At 39.0% G+C, this 16,275-nt stretch overlaps 2 protein-coding genes and 1 pseudogene across 3 annotated transcripts in view; 1 reads left to right on the top strand and 2 right to left on the bottom strand.

Annotated features, from left to right (window-relative positions):
• The window catches only part of LOC110058477 (TNF receptor-associated factor 6-like), a 51,884-nt gene that overhangs the window by 10,750 nt on the left and 24,859 nt on the right, over positions 1 to 16,275 (bottom strand). For both annotated transcript variants that reach the window (XM_089288763.1, XM_089288762.1), the window contains exons 3-7: positions 5,649 to 5,756; positions 5,047 to 5,208; positions 4,295 to 4,369; positions 2,661 to 2,738; positions 1,801 to 2,153 (exon numbers count right to left, since the gene is read on the bottom strand). In XM_089288763.1, coding sequence (XP_089144889.1) covers positions 1,801 to 2,153; positions 2,661 to 2,738; positions 4,295 to 4,369; positions 5,047 to 5,208; positions 5,649 to 5,756 — 776 coding nt within the window. The remainder of the gene's footprint in view (positions 1 to 1,800; positions 2,154 to 2,660; positions 2,739 to 4,294; positions 4,370 to 5,046; positions 5,209 to 5,648; positions 5,757 to 16,275) is intronic.
• LOC149111614 (uncharacterized) lies at positions 9,483 to 11,439 on the top strand (annotated as a pseudogene).
• Positions 11,443 to 12,755, bottom strand: LOC149111613 (G2/M phase-specific E3 ubiquitin-protein ligase-like). The gene is made up of 2 exons (XM_089288766.1): positions 12,546 to 12,755; positions 11,443 to 12,184 (listed from the first exon to the last, which is right to left on the bottom strand). The coding sequence occupies exons 1-2, from the start codon at positions 12,661 to 12,663 to the stop codon at positions 11,946 to 11,948; spliced, it is 357 nt and encodes a 118-aa protein (XP_089144892.1). The 5' UTR covers positions 12,664 to 12,755; the 3' UTR covers positions 11,443 to 11,945.

Here is a 16,275-nt window from a genome sequence, read left to right as displayed (position 1 = left end):
GCGTGTCTTATTACCCCGAGTTTTACTAGTCCAGTCCAGTCCAGTCCAGTTTAGTCTGCAAAATACAGTATGTGTTTGGTTTCCCTTAGGAAACCAGCCAAAGATGTTTGTCTGATTAACATGATTTTTTTTTCGTTTCACTTACAAATGCAGAACAAAGATATTTCTTTGACTCAGACGTGGGTTTCCTGTTTTAATCTGTTTTGGTAATTGTGCAGCAACGTCTCTTGCACACATCATGCTCATACTACAGCTACATGTACCTACCTTGATGGACATCTTTACTCTACTGCATGTAAACTGAGGTCATGTCCAGCAGCGATGCAAATTTATTGGAACAGAAGAAAGTGTTTGCACAACTTCCACAGGATTGGTTTGGTACCCCCAACATGGCCGCCGTTTCATTGTTTTGGAACACCAATATGGCTGCCGTGACGTCATGTGCATACATTCTATTCTTACGTGAAACCTTTTACCATGCAAACTTCAATAAAACACAAAACCAATATAGAGTGGATGTTTTCATCAAAGCGAAAGAAGATGGCCACTAGTGAACGGCCTTGTCTGTCTTCTGTTCAGAACTATGGTTGAGTAAACTTGTGTTATTTCTTGCTTGATATGGAATGATTATCTTCCAAATATTTTTCGTTTGGAAACTTCTTCCTTTCCTTTTTCATTGTTATACACGTAATACGCTACCGGGTCATTGACCCGAGACCCGTCGCTTATTTGGAACACTGTTTCACTCTGACTGGTATCACGTTTTATGGGTTATTAGACATCAATCAGATTAAAAATCGGAATCTGAAGAACTAGTTGTTTTCTCTCATCAAGATGGTTGCTTTAAAGGACTAAACGAGTGTACATCCATCCAAGGGTAGGATCAGAGTATTCCACCTGTCTGTCTTGCAAGGGCTATCACACCTATCTGCCCCTGACCGAGTAAATGAATTGAGCAAGTTTGGAGACGAGCACCAAATGCTTCTTACGTGACAATACAAGTGAATATATGAAAGATCATATATTTGAACTGCGGAGAAAGATATGAAGACACGATTGACCATCGCAGTAAGTGACAATGTTGTTAACTCGTCCCCTTACCACGTCCTCTCTTGGAAAGCGGTTTCTTGAATAATTATTTTCTAATGCAGTTTCGAAAGTCACTTGCCCAAAAGCAAATTCTTAGTGCTGTCAAATGTCGTTTTTACAATAACTGTCTACTTTCTCGCGCGCTGATTGGCTCATTTTTATCATCAATAAAAGTACAGACAGATAACATTTTAATTCATGCAAACTTTCAAGTTCAACTTTCAACCGTCAAACTATGGACTTTTTTAAGTAGCCAATCGAAATGGGAGAAAAGCTATTGACAATGTTCGCATCATTTTGAATAAAATTCACATATCTTTGTTTACGGCAAGTTTACGGCGTCTTTCCCCCTCATTTATTCCCGGCATTTGACCATTTCGGGGTCTTGTTGTTGTTGCTGTTTTTTTTTTTTTTTTTTTAAATACACACCACTTACATATACAATTTACAGGGGTCTTGTTGTTGTAAAAAACAAATTGATGTCAGTATTTTATGAGTCTGTCCTCTTATTGATGATAAATTTCGTCAAAACATTGTCCAAGTTTACCGCGGAGCCACTTTGAAAATGTTATGCCGCAATTTATCATCAATAAGAGGACAGGCGTATAAAAAAACTGAAGTCAATTTGTTAAATAATGACACGATGATTGTTTACCTTTTTACTTCGCCAAAGCAACATGCATTCCTGTCCTAATTATAGACTGGACTTACCGAAGGGTGAGTTCTTGTACTGGTCTCTCTTGCCTGATACGTGCTTCCTCTACCTGACGCTCCAGATGATTTACTGTATTACTAAGAACAGTGATAATACGTCTCAGCTCGTCTATTTCATTTCGCTGATGCTGGGTCCTGGTTGACAACTCATTGAAAAATCCTTCCTGGCTGGCTTGCTCTTGAGGAGAAGATTCTATTCCACCCCTTACACGTCTTACTGGAGCACCTCTGTGCCTTGGAGCCTCTTCATCTCCTGACTCAGGTAACATGTTACCAAGTTTCTTTGCCATGTCCATGACATGGCTGGCCATTTTCTCCTGAACATGTTTGTTGACGTCCGATCGCAATCCCTAACAAAGTCAATGAAAAGATGCCTTTAGGGCCAATTTAGATGGTACAACGTCAGCGTATGTAACAAGTTAAGGACAACTCTGCCTGTTAAACTGAAAGAAACAAAGATATCAAATAAACATAATACGATTAAATATCCATTGAACTTGTGCGAGGCAGACCAGTTGGATATTTACAAGCATGACCGAGCAATTGAAATAGGGTCTACTAAGAAACAACTCTAACTTAGTGGTCAGAGCAGGACTTGAACCCGAAACCTCGGGATTTCAAGTCCAACGACCTAACCACTTGGCCACGCTGACTCCCTGTACTTTTCTTGTACGACAAGAAGAGCGTAATACGAATCTGAAAATATTTCAAACAAGATTTGGAACTCTTCATACACAGTATTAAATCATTGTATGCTACGAGTCTTTACAGATCGGTTTGCATCTCACTGAAAAATTCATACACGTTTAGGTTTGCACACCTCACTCTACAAAGTACAGTCAATATAAACGGCTTACCTCAAATCTACATCCCACTATGACAAATGGACATTTGATTTCCACCACTGGGCATTCTTTCTCCAAATGCTCCTTCAGCTAAAAAAACATAAGGTAACATGTGTCACAATTTTAAAGTCACCAATCTCTGCAAGTCTCATGACTTCCAAGATCAAGTCTGCATACAAGCCAAGTGGCCCAAACGGCCGGCGCTTATCTCCGGTTTCAGTAACATGAAGTGACCAGGAGTATTTCTACTCCCCCTGGATGGGATGCTAGACAATTGCAGGGTTACCCCCAGCACTGAAATCGCTGTTACCCATTTATTCACCTGGGTGAAGAGAGGCACTATGAGAGTAACATGGCTTGCCCAACAACACAACAAGATGACCCTGGCCAGGGCTCAAACCCGGAGGTGAGTGCACTAACAATGAGCTACCACTCTGCCACCATGACTTGCAAGGAATACAGCAAACTATCAATTATGGGATATACAGTGAACTAAATATCATGCAACACACCGATTTGTCACACCCATTATTGAAACACTATTCTGATCACATAGGGTTGTATTATATGATTATTCTCACACACTGCTGGGAGCCATGCCAAGCTGAACCAAGCAGCCTGACCTTTATTAACATAACAACATAGCTGACTTACAACGACAAACGGCACAAAAAAGGTGGCTAGATAATAAATTCACTGCAAATTAATACACTCTAAAAATACTTCACAGGTGGGCGGGTGAGGCATGTCAAGCAATGGCGGCTGGCAAAACAAAAACTGAACCTTGTACAAGCCAAGTGACCCAAAACCCCCCTACACTTGTACTCAGACTCCCAGCCGTATGCGAGAAAAACGTTTTCCACTTCATTCGTTCCTCAACCAGCAAAAGCCACACTTTTCTTTAATTATATATATCAACTTAGTTATTTGTCTTCCCCTTTTGTCTCTCTCTCTTTTTTTTTTTCTTCTGCTGTTGCTTTTCTTTTGTACAATCCAATTTTAGCGTAATCTTCTCCTTGTTTTATCTGCAAATTAATATTTTTGCATTGCAGGTGAATTTATAGCCAATCTTAAATGTAAGTAAACTCTTGACCAATTTTTGTATAGCTAGTAGTGATGTAAATAGGAGTGTAAAGTAGGAGTTATAGCCCCAGTTAATGGTACATGTTAATTTCACTATTTGTTTTGTTTTGTTTGTTTGTTTGCTGTACATCAGAACATAATAAATAAATAAGTAAATAAATTAAGAAGGGAAAAAAGTAAAACAATGTAAGTACTTAATTATATTATAAGTAGAATATTGTGCATTTATTAGTGAAAGTAACCTGTAGAGTAGGCAATATAAGGTATGAAATTGTAAGCGACTAGTATTGCAAGGATGTAAATAGTGTACTGTAAATCAAGTATTGCAATGTGAGTGGTGTAAATAATGTAATTTTGTAGAGTAAATCATGTGATTAGCTATACTTATGCTGTATAAGTTGGTTGGATTTTAGGATTCCATACAATTTTTCTTCTTTTTTTGCATCATTTTAAATAACTGAAATTTGAATTTTTTGACTGAATTTGGAACCTAACATTTTCACAGGGGAAAGGGTTTAAGTCTCTAATATACCAGTAAATATAAAGATGACCCAAAAACTTGCCTTATCTCTTGGTATGTTCTCTTTTCCACACTTGTCACATTGCTGTGGGTATTTGGGACAGTCTTGATAGTGATTCTAATAGATAAGGACCATTCAACAAAATCCAATTTTAGGGTAAATTTAAAATGGCAACACAGCACTTTTACAACTACAGTAGTAACTTGCATGGGAAAGTGAACTTGGGTAGCTTAAAGGTAAATGTAGTGACTGATGATTTTTCCTATCCTGCTATGATGACTGGATTTCTGAAACCGTTGTTAATGAAAAGTTCCTTCCTTTGCATAATGTGAGTAGCCGACCTTGATTTGACACACATAGAAGCCTTAAAACCACTCTAAGCAATGAAAAAAAGTAAAAGGGTACAAAAAAGAAAATCTATAAGAGAGAGGAAAGAAGACAGATATTCCTTTTCAGTTGCACTACCTACTTTGGAGTATTTGATGACAAAAAGCAATTGCCCACCAGCAGAAGCAGTGTTACAAAAGCTTGATCCTCAATCACAAAGATCTAACATTGAAGACTGAACGCCTGGAAGAGGCTAAACATTACCTTGTTCCTTGTACAAGTTGTCATACATTTCTTTTATGTCAAATCTGAAAATCTGGTGATACATCAAGACAACATCTTCTTGAAACAGATGATTATTATTCTCAATTGTTGTCTTCTTCACAAGGTAGTGATATTGTATGGAGAGACTTGATGTTGATTACTCTCAAGACCCAAACGGTTATTATAAAAAATTTAACACAAACCTCCAGTGCATTCCAAAGCTCAAGTTCCTTGCAATATTTACAAGGAACTCTCCTGAGAGGGCAATCCTTTTCCATATGTCGTTGAAGATCTTTCCTCTGTAGTTGCTTTCCACACTTATTGGGGCAGTCTTCATCAACAAATGGACACTCATTCACATGATCCTATATCATGAAAATGTCTACTCTTAGTACAGTATTATCACTTTGAATAGCATTAATTAACTCTGAAGATAAAAATGAAATGAAGATGTTATTATTGGAGTTTTACATGCACACTGTAAAGGCAATTTAATCAATTACAAATTAAGCCCCCAAAAAAAGACTTCAGGGCTTCAATGTTCAGGATTTCAACCTGTGAGCACTTTAACTGCAATGTTCTAACAACTGAGTTACAGTGTCAAGGCCCATACAGCAAGAGCAGGCCAAGTTATTGAGTTCATCTTTACTCATGTATGGAATGAATTATAGAATGAATGATGCGAACTGCGAACGTTCAAAATTATGAAGCAAGCATGTGACCATTGCAAACAATTGTAAATAGACATTGCTATTACAACTGTGATGGTCACATATACTTAAGGTTCCACTTTTATGATTTTTACCTCTAACTTGCTAAGGGGTCCCTTCCACAGGCAGCCATGCTGTTTCTTCATGCGACAAAAAACTTCGTGAGACAACATTTCGCGTTTTGCAAAATTATCTGGATAGAGCTATAATTGGAAAAAGACATCAAATAGGTCAAAGAAACCATGCAGATGATGAGATAATGTTTCCTGAATGAATTTGCAAGTTACATGTATTACCTCATTGACACCTGTGTCAGCTGTAACCAGCTGCGCAAAACACCCCAAACACCCTGCCATAGCTGGCTGTAAAAAGCACACGTTGACAAATGCCCTTTCACTCTCGCCTTGGAGAGTTTGTGGTGTTCCTATTGTTCTACTGTTAATAAGAGCAAATAAACCAATCAAAATATGTTTTGTGTGCATATTTTAAGAGACTTCTAGGGTTCCTAGAAAGCAAGGTTTTGTCTATATCTTGTGTGATCAAATTGTGCAAGACATGATGGCACATCGTTGCCCAAATCCTTCAAGTTTCCAAGGTATTGTTTTTGTTCATAATGCAGAAAATTACAACTTCTGGGCTTAAGGTCATTCCCCAGTACTGCATTGCGCATCCTTACTGTGCATAATTTATGGCATCATTAGCGCGCGTTCGTGTACATGCACATTGAAAACATGCCGGATTTGCCTTGATATTGAGTTCTGTCAGTTGAAAAATGGCTATAGCTCACTAACGAACTCGGGCACCCCAAATTTTTTTCCAGTCATTTTAATCAACTAATCATTAGCTTTGCGTGACAAAAGACTGATCTGATTTCTATGTTGAAAATTGAATAAATAATGAAAATGGCAGCTGCACTGTAGTCTTTTCTATTTTAAAGTTTGATAGCCGTGGCAAGCAATTTGGTTCCAATATTTTAACAAGGATTCAGCTGTCTGTCAAAATCAAACTTCAAAAAGTTTATTTGTGTCCAACACAAGTATTGACTGTAGTTTGAGGCGTGTTTTCATGTGTCTGGGCTCACAAAGAGTTTACAATAACTTGGAATGCGTTCTTGTAATTAGCATTAAATAACGCTAAAATGGGACATTTTCAATGCCTCACTGCTCCTTGAAGAGCGTGGGCACCCCCCTGTTTTATTGTTTGTAATTAAAGTTCTCATATGATAAATATTGACTGGATGAAGTTTGAACAAAAATCTATGTGCAGTTTTATTTCAGGGGAATTACCTTAAAATGGAAAGAAGAAACACCATGAAACAAGGTTTAAGAGACACTAAACAGGACACAATGGGGTAGAGAGTAATATAAAAACCTTGCTACATGTAGTAAAGAATACCTGGAGGATTTTTGGTGTACTTTCAACTCTCATCTGGGGTGGGGTGTGTGCAATTACCGATATGGGCAACACCATAAAGTAACTTACAAAAGGCAAAAATTTTTGCAGCATTTGCTATTGTTCTATAACATTTAGTAATGTTTTATTTTGGTTGCAATGGTCACAAAAAGAATATGTTCAAAGTCTTTTAGTACTATTTGCTGAACCAGGAAAAAATTGCATGACAATAGGAAATTAAGTTAAAAAATAAATTACTTGTGGGTATTTTATCCTTTATCATATAACTGAGCACAATACTTCATTGTGATTGGCTGAGTGTAAGCCACTTTTTCATTCATTTTAAATTTGCACTACAGTGTAAATTGATGCTCCATTCATAATTTTCTCAGTCACAAAGTAAAGGAATAATCACATGAAAGCTCGAGCAATTGAAGTGCTACCACGATCAAATTTTCATCCCTTGAATTCTTAGGCGTATCACAGAGAATTCCACGAAAGATTAGAAATGCCATAATTTTACCACTTGCATTCCAGAGATATTTAAGTTTATTATTATATCCTTGTTGGATCATGCCGATGAGGAATGTCTCAACCACTGGCAAGTATCAAAATGAAACACCAAAGGTGGCCAGAAAACCTTTAATATTGTTGCTTGATGTCATCACTTGGCTAATTTGCATAGTTTAAAAAATTGAATATTTATCTCTGAAACGAAAAGAAATACCGTAAACCACTCTATACAACTTCGTAAGAGGATTTGAATGGGCTAATAGAAGGAGAGCTGGAACTTATATCAGGGGGGAATTATGAGCAGAATGAAAAGACCGTTTTGAAATGAGCTAAAGCAGCGTTGATCAAAATACATTTTTCGTATACTGGTTTTCAATGAAGTGTTAAAACATCATGTAGTAAACCAAATTCATTTCATTTTAAACTAGAGGGGTTTATGTTTGGAAGGGCTTATAATCAGAAGTAATACTTTGTTTAGGCTAGAAGGGGCTATAAGCGGGGGGCTTATAAGTAGGAGGGGCTTATAAGCAGCAGTTTATGGTATTTGAAAATAGTAAACAGCATTTTTCTTCTCGCACAGTATACCTGTTTGTGTTTAAAATTTCTTAGATAAGAAAGATGTAAATTTCATGATAGTAGCACTTAAAAGATTTATACTACTTGAGGTATTTGAAATTTTTTTTGACTTACACTCACCTCAAGGCTCATGCCATTTTTGAGAGAAATTTCAAATATCACTTGCAGTGTAAATCTGTAATAATATTGCATTTGCAATCATACAATTACCAATACCAATCAAATCAGCAGGATAACCTTTGTTGGGACGCATAATCATTCAGCTGCAGGAGATCAAAATCTCACAATTCTAATATTAAATGTGTTTTTGACTATTTTTATAGAAAATACGCAATATGAGTAATAAATGTTGTAAAATGTTGTTAAATAATCATACTTCTACAAATGACTAACAAAGTACCATGTCTTTGCCTAATGAATGAGTAATTTTGCAACAAATTTGAACATAACAAATATGTGATTACAAGTTCATAATGAATAAGTGCATAATGGATCTCACAAATGAAACCTGGTTTAATCAACAAATCTGCGTTGCAGATAACTAGCAGCAACAAATTTTCATGATACAGTACCGCTCAGAAGCGCACCAAAATTTGCGCTAGCATGAAGGGGTTAACGTGCGCGCACGTTTTGCTACGCTTTGACTTCATCTTGTAGCGCGTTAAAGTAAACGCATTAGTATGTATGAGCTTGGTTACTTTGTGAAAGAAAGTTAACGACCTTTTCTAAAGACATTCGGTATGAATATGATGTGTTTTCAAGGAGCAGACAAGTCTTATTTCTTTCACACCAACTGAATATTGCGGCGGTTACATACATACAATTTTATTCTGAGTCATTCAACCACGAATAAAGTGATTTGTATTTCGAGAAATCAGCTTATAAAGATAACCAGATAATTATGGGGCGCCGTTTGTAAAAAAATTATTTAGCTTAATTTTATCATTTGTTTTCGTTGTTTACTAAATAAAGTTTTGTGATATGAAATCATGTACTTATGATTTGATATAATAAATTACTATTTTAAATCATGGGTTTATGATTTGATATAATAAATCCTGATTTCAAATCATGTGTTCATGGTTTGATATAATAAATCCTGGTTTCATATCATGCATCTATGATTTGATATAATAAATTCTGATTTCAAATCATGTGTTCATGGTTTGATATAATAAATCCTGGTTTCATATCATGCGTCTATGATTTGATATAATAAATTCTGATTTCAAATCATGTGTTCATGGTTTGATATAATAAATCCTGGTTTCATATCATGCGTCTATGATTTGAAATCACGACTTCATGATTTAAATTAAACTTTCACATTTGATATCAGTGAAATCATGATTTAACTTAATAAGTATGATTTAACTTAATACATAATCCGCGCGAGCGAGGACATGTGACAAGTCACATGATCATCTGTTGCGCGGGAAAACACAAACATGTCGGATGAACTTTCAAGGTCAAAAACTTCTGCCGTACCCCAGGCAGTTCAAAGGGCCGTCGATGAGGCTCTATCGCGTCTTCCAAGTCAGGCAGTCACTTCAACAAGTTCAAGCTCCACCTCAAGCTCGACCTCGATCTCCACATCGAGCTCAAATTCAAATTCTCAAGAGGTACGTACATGTGCTGGCCGGCAAACAGTCATTGTGTTCCTCTGAAATCTAGTGTGTTATTTAATACTGAATATTTAGCCATTTTCAATTTTCCTGACTTACTGTATTTTTTGATGCTGGTTCCTGTGGTTTGCATGTTGTTCCAGCAGCTCTATAAAAGTTGCGTTTTGAACAGAAATCCCCCGTCTTTTACACATTGTATTTTCTCACCGCTGCGTGACTTTGTTGATAGTCGCTTCAACCACCTGAAACGAAACCTTAGCTTGTCATATCGAACTTCCGGTTTCACTTTATTTAGTGTTTATTTATATGGGGAAAGCTTACAAGGTAGATCAGTAACAATTGTTTACCACCGTTTCAGGACATGGTACCTTGTTCTGTGTCAACGGCTAGTCATGGAGAGCAACCTCATTCGTTAAATGAAGGCACCAGGTGAAATATCTTTCATTAATGAACACTGTTTAATGTACATGTATACGATATAAAAATGTAAGTATGAAATTGGACACTGCTGGACTCCACTTTGAAGAAATTACGTAACAACAGGTATCTACTGAGTAACTATGGATACCGATTTCGGTTCTCACCCAGTGAACGCTTTCAGCGCTCTAAGTGTGCCTTTTGTAATCTTTTATTACAGCCATCAGAGAAGAGCTGGTAGGCCACAAAAGACAATATCCAAGGAACTCTTGGAGAATCGTCTGATGTTGAAAGTCCCCATTTCGGGAGTGGCAAGTTTTTTTGAGGTATCGCGGCCATTCGTTTACAAAGCAATTCGGGATTACGGCATAGAGTATAGAAAATTTACCGATTTATCGGATTCTCGACTGGAGGAGATAGTGGCGTCCATTGAAGAGAATCATCCACGTGCTGGTGAAGTGATGTTACAGGGTCATTTACGAGCGCAGGGTTTGCATGTACAGCTATACATCAGAGTGATCCCATGGGTGCAGAGGCAAGATGAAGACCACCCATTTGTCGACGTGTCTATTCAGTTCCATGCCCAAATTATTTATGGCACATAGACGGTAATCATAAGCTAATTAGGTGGCGAATGGTTCTCCATCATGCCGTCGATGGCTTCAGTCGCCTCATTGTTTTTTCCCGCTGTTCAGCAAATAACAGGGCTGCAACCGTGCTATCTCTATACCAAGATGCAATACGACAATACCGACGTCCGTTCAGAGTCAGAACAGATCATGGGGGGGGGAAATGTCGCTCTCTGGAACGACATGGTAAATGCCTGGGGCGAAGAAGCCAGACCCGTTGTCGTCGGCAGCTCCGTACATAACCAGCGCATCGAACGCCACAATCGAGCTGTTAACGAGCAAGTGTTTAATGGATTCAAACAAGAATTTTATGACCTAGAGAGGGAGGGAATTTTGGATCCTTTAAACGAGACAGACATGTTTTGTCTACAGTACATATACCTGCCAAGAATAAACAGGAGACTGACAGAATTCACTGATGCTCATAACAATCATGCCGTGTCAACAGAGAGGAACAATTCTCCGGCTCAGTTGTTTTGGTTAAATCTCCATCTTACTGCCTTCAGAGGAGGCAGGTCTTCTGACGATGCTTGGTGTGGTATGAACGTCCGAGATTTGATGTCAAGTCAAACTCTTCCACACGTGCAAGTTCCTGATACAAGTAATCCTCTTAGCAACGATTCTTACCTTCGACTGCAGCGTAATGTGGACCCTCTCTCCTCAGCAAAGAACTATACCGCTGTGCTGTGCAAATGGTGGGAGAAATGATGCAACAACAAGACAGCAATGACTAAACGTGATTTAGATAACAATTTATTTTACTGTGCATTTTTATTCTGGGTTGTAACAGAGCAAACCCGAGGTGACCATTAGTCAAAGCTCGTAGCATTAACTTCACTATAACTGAAGCTTTAAAACCAACTGCAAACCGAACGCCATCAAGGGCAAGTGTTTCTGAGACTTAGCAGGGGGTAGGAGAGGGGAAAAAGTCTCCCCAATTAATGGTTACGTCTAATGTCCCTAGTTAAAGAATTCGCGTCCCTCCCTCCCTCCCCCTCACAGCCCTCTGGGCTCAATAGCATTAAAAACAGCAATTTTCTATAATAAAGCTTAATTTCAGGTGCCGTAAAAACAGCTCCGCAAAACTGACACTTGTCACAAGAATGAACTCAACATAGTAAATTCATAACAGTGATACAACAATTAACTGCAATTATTACATATATCAAAATATTATTTCAAATTTAAACACGCACATTTCTTGTTGATTAATAAAAATAATATAACCAAAGTGTACTGTTCAAGCGTATCCAAAGCATGGGGAATTTTTAATCGCAAAATCCATCTTTCGTTTGAATTCTTCATACTCTGAATAGCAGACAGGAATCCTAATAGTATTGGCGCACGTATTGGCCATTGCAAAGGGCTCATCATCTAAGAACGTTATGGTGGTGGGTTCATCAAATCCCAGTGGTGGTGGTCTGCTTGCCCCAGTCACGAACACCAGCACTTCTTCGATGGAAGCTTCCGCGTCGTTAGCTGCAGGAAAGTAATTCATTAGAAGGGATTGTATATTGTTCGTTAATAACAGAATGGGGAAATTGTCAAGGAAACAACTTTTCCGGGGCTGGGTATTCCCCTGTGTAAGTCTTTTAGGTATGTGTCGCCCCAAAGGGTATGGGCTTTTGAACCGTTTTGGTCTGAAGACGGATATAAATTTAGACCATTATGGTCTCAACGTTCAACGGAACGAGAGCGAACTAGTGCTCACTAGTGTAACTGCAAACATATCTCTTCACTTAGGCTAAGTAAGGAGAAAGAATGCATAATTTGTAGTAATAATTTAATTTAGGTGTATTGCAACGTTGCAAGCAATTTACTATATTGTGTGGTAACTTACCTTCACAGTCTTGGAGATAATCTCTCCAGTACACAATTGCCCTCTGCTGGGCTATGTAACGGTTTGACCTTGGTTCGGCATATTCGATGTGGAACAAGGCGTCCACCATAGCCGCCATTAGGAGTTTGTCGGAGCGACACAGGCACTTTGTGAATTCTTTGGGATTTTATTTTATTTTTTCGTATACCCCCAGTGTGCACAAACCATTTATCAGTTCTTCCAAAAGGTATCGCGAACTATCCAAAAGGACGTGGCGAGAAATTATTTTTGCGAAGTGGTCCTTTTCACCGGTGTTTGTTGCTTGTGTCTTGGACCCTAGCGCAAGCAAAATTTCCTGAACATGGACATCCTGTAAAACTGCGTTGAGCTCTTCTATGTCGTTTGCGGTTGCTATCTAAAAAGTGAATAGAACCAAAGCTGTTACTTAATCATAATTTCAAGAGTAATAGTGGTCCTTTGCTTCAAAGAGTGCCAATTAAGTGTCACAAGTGGTGCTTTGCGGAGACAGTTCGATATTGTAGTTGTACAGCATTAGTTAACCTTTGACAGGGAGTCCGACAACCGATCGTCATGGATGTCGTTGACGTCTGCCTTAGTGAAGTCGACACCGTGTGCTATGGCGTGGTACAGAGTTGGGCTCAGGAAGCTGCCACCGGGGCCCCCGTGTACAAGTGACCAGGCCAAAATTACACCCACAAGGCGATAGTGTCCCTTTTCCCTTGCTAGAAAAATGGGTTAATTAGTTACCTTCACGCAATACATGCATATAAAGCCAAAGTAGTAGAACTACTTGTACGTTGTGATTTACCGTTTGAGTTGGGCACGAGAACGCATCTATCTGCTGGTCCACCAAAAACCCCTGAATGTTCATTTGCTGCCTTTACCAGCAAACGATGAAATTCCCTGCGAGGTCCACCGATGTCAACGGCACCTTCGCTGTTCCCAAAATCGTCCGCGAAACAGACGGAAATGATTGCGCCTGGACTGAAACGTTTCCTCTGCAAACATCGGCAGGAATCTTCCCAGATGTGACCGTGCCTAACATTGACTATGGTTCTCCCCTCATTATTGACTCGAGCTGTTCTTAACTCCTGCAGTATTTCCTCCAGGTCTCGTCCAGGATTGCTGTCTCTGTGACGTATTGAAAGACCAGCCATGATAATTATCACATTAATCACGAAAATAATCAACATGAAAAAAATCACCAGGCATACATAATAGCCATTTGTAGTCAAAATATCAAATGTAATATAATCACGGACTTCAGTCTCCATAATAACGACATGGTCCGTATGTTAAGAGAATTACCTTGCGCTGAGCTCCCGTGCAAGCAGTACGTCCCATTGGTACTCCTCTTCCTCGTCACTGAGGTTTGGAAAAGGGTCGTCGTTCAGTAGTGTGACATAAGAGCTGCGTTAACAAAAGCAACATTTACCAAAGTAAATCGATAGGCGCACAAAAAAACTACCTCGTTTTATCGTCGCTTAACTACCTAGGAGTGTCAAAAATAGATCGATGCCCAATTGTGAGTGGCGGCAAAGAAATTCGATGATACCTATTTGCTAATTGTACAGAGATCGAACGCTGTTTCAATTTTGTAATGTTTGAATGAAGAACCACTTTCCGTGCCAGTCAGAAAAGGTGGAACAATAGAATTATTTCGGTGTATTTTTCCTTGAAAAAAAAATTCAAACAGAGGAAGGGGGAGAAGCGTTGCGTGACGACCGTAATAATGGCTGTGGAGGAGACTAATTAATCTCAGGTTTGATTGGTTTTCTCTCATGGGCAAATACAAGACCCAGAAATAATTGTGCAATAATCCTACGCATTTGCGCGTGTTTGAAAATGATATATTTACCTGTAAGAACCCGGCTCACTTTGACTTGTAGTGCTTGTAGTGCTTCCGCCTCCTGTGGTACTTGTTGTGTCTAAAGTACTTTCAGTACGTGCATCACTTATCGTGCTCATAGAACTTGAAGTGCTTGCAGGGCTTGCTGTGCTTGTGGTACCGGAAGTGTCCCGTGTACTTGTCGTATCTGAAATTTCCAACTGAGATGGCAAATCAGGCATACTGTTGTATATGGTAAGCTGGTATGGGTCATCCTAAAGTTGAGAAAAGGAGAAACGTGGTAAGAAACCATAGTGTTTGATATGGACATTCCAGGTATACTACTTAGTACAAGAGAGTGTTTACTACCTTCTTTTCTATTTATTTTTGGGTTTTGTGTCAAGTATGACAGGAACATTACTGAAACTCTTTTACCTAAAATCGCCATGCTCAAAAACACAATACAATTTGTTTCCGGGTGGAGTCAAAGAAGAAAGAAGTAAGAATAGTAACCTACATTTTCACCTGGCCACATCAATGGAAGTCTCTTTGCCATTATGTATAGAGATCCCTGTGAGCACAGAGAGACAACCTCGGGAGCATTCCATTGAAAAGAACTCGACGTTTGTGGGACTGTTAACTTTTTGGTTCCTGCCATAGTACTGAGGGAAAAGAAAAACGGTGAACAAAGCCATCAGTCAATTAGACACACATCTGACAGTTGTTAAGAACACCAAACCTAGTCTGCGAACGCAGACGGATTCCCGGTCGTTGTTTCACACAACCACAGTAAATCCGTCTACTTTCGCAGGCTACACAAAACCTAGTGAGTGTGGTACCTCAAATAGATATAAGGCAATACTTCGCCCTGAGACAGGCCAAACGCAGAGGCGAAAACGCTGCTGACTTCTGCCTCTACTTGTGCAGCTTGCCATACAGAGTGTAATGCTATTTTCCCAATAAGGCCCATTTCCGCTAGTTTCGACCTTTTCTCTCCGCGAGGAATCGGAATGAGGACATTGTCGCCCAGTTCATGAGGAAGGCAGATGATGTCCTTGTTATAAATTTTCACTGGCCTCGGTGTATTACTCTTTTTTCGTTTAGTTGGTGGCGGCAGACATCCTCACGCGCCACGAAAAACGGTCGGTAGTGGAGATCGTCTCTCCAATGCTGTAGTCCTCCCATTCTACAGATGAACAACCTAAATGTCATTCGCCTTTTTAAACATGCAATGAAACCTTTGTTCACCTTATGTGTGACGTAATTCAAAACAGCAAGACAGTTTCTTTAAGAGTAACCTAATATCATCAATGGTTGCTGTGAGGGTTCGTTTCAACTCGTCGAAGAGCGATAACCTGGCGACTATCAACAAAGTCACGCAACGGTGAGAAAATACAATGTGTAAAAGACGGGGGATTTCTGTTCAAAACGCAGCTTTTATAGAGCTGCTGGAACAACATGCAAACCACAGGAACCAGCATCAAAAAATACAGTAAGTCAGGAAAATTGAAAATGGTTAAATATTCAGTATTGAATAACACACTAGATTTCAGAGGAACACAATGACTGTTTGCCGGCCAGCACATGTACGTACCTCTTGAGAATTTGAATTTGAGCTCGATGTGGAGATCGAGGTCGAGCTTGAGGTGGAGCTTGAACTTGTTGAAGTGACTCCCTGACTTGGAAGATGCGATAGAGCCTCATCGACGGCCCTTTGAACTGCCTGGGATACGGCAGAAGCAATTGACCTTGAAAGTTCATCCGACATGTTTGTGTTTTCCCGCGCAATAGATGATCATGTGACTTGTCACATGTCCTCGCTCGCGCGGATTATGTATTAAGTTAAATCATACTTATTAAGTTAAATCATGATTTCACTGATATCAAATGCGAAAGTTTAAT

The sequence above is a fragment of the Orbicella faveolata genome, unplaced genomic scaffold, assembly GCF_042242905.1.
Source record: "Orbicella faveolata isolate gen_17 unplaced genomic scaffold, um_ofav_v1 contig_2, whole genome shotgun sequence".
Classification (NCBI taxonomy): domain Eukaryota; kingdom Metazoa; phylum Cnidaria; class Anthozoa; order Scleractinia; family Merulinidae; genus Orbicella; species Orbicella faveolata.
Note: the sequence above shows the minus strand (reverse complement) of the source record. Positions and strands in the feature narration are given on the sequence as shown.

Coding starts and splice junctions, on each gene's coding strand:
- LOC149111613 (XM_089288766.1), bottom strand. CDS start 12,663: ATGGCGGCTATGGTGGACGCCTTGTTCCACATCGAATATGCCGAACCA. Junction 12,185..12,545: donor TTATCTCCAAGACTGTGAAG/GTAAGTTACCAC, acceptor ACTTTCCTGCAG/CTAACGACGCGGAAGCTTCC.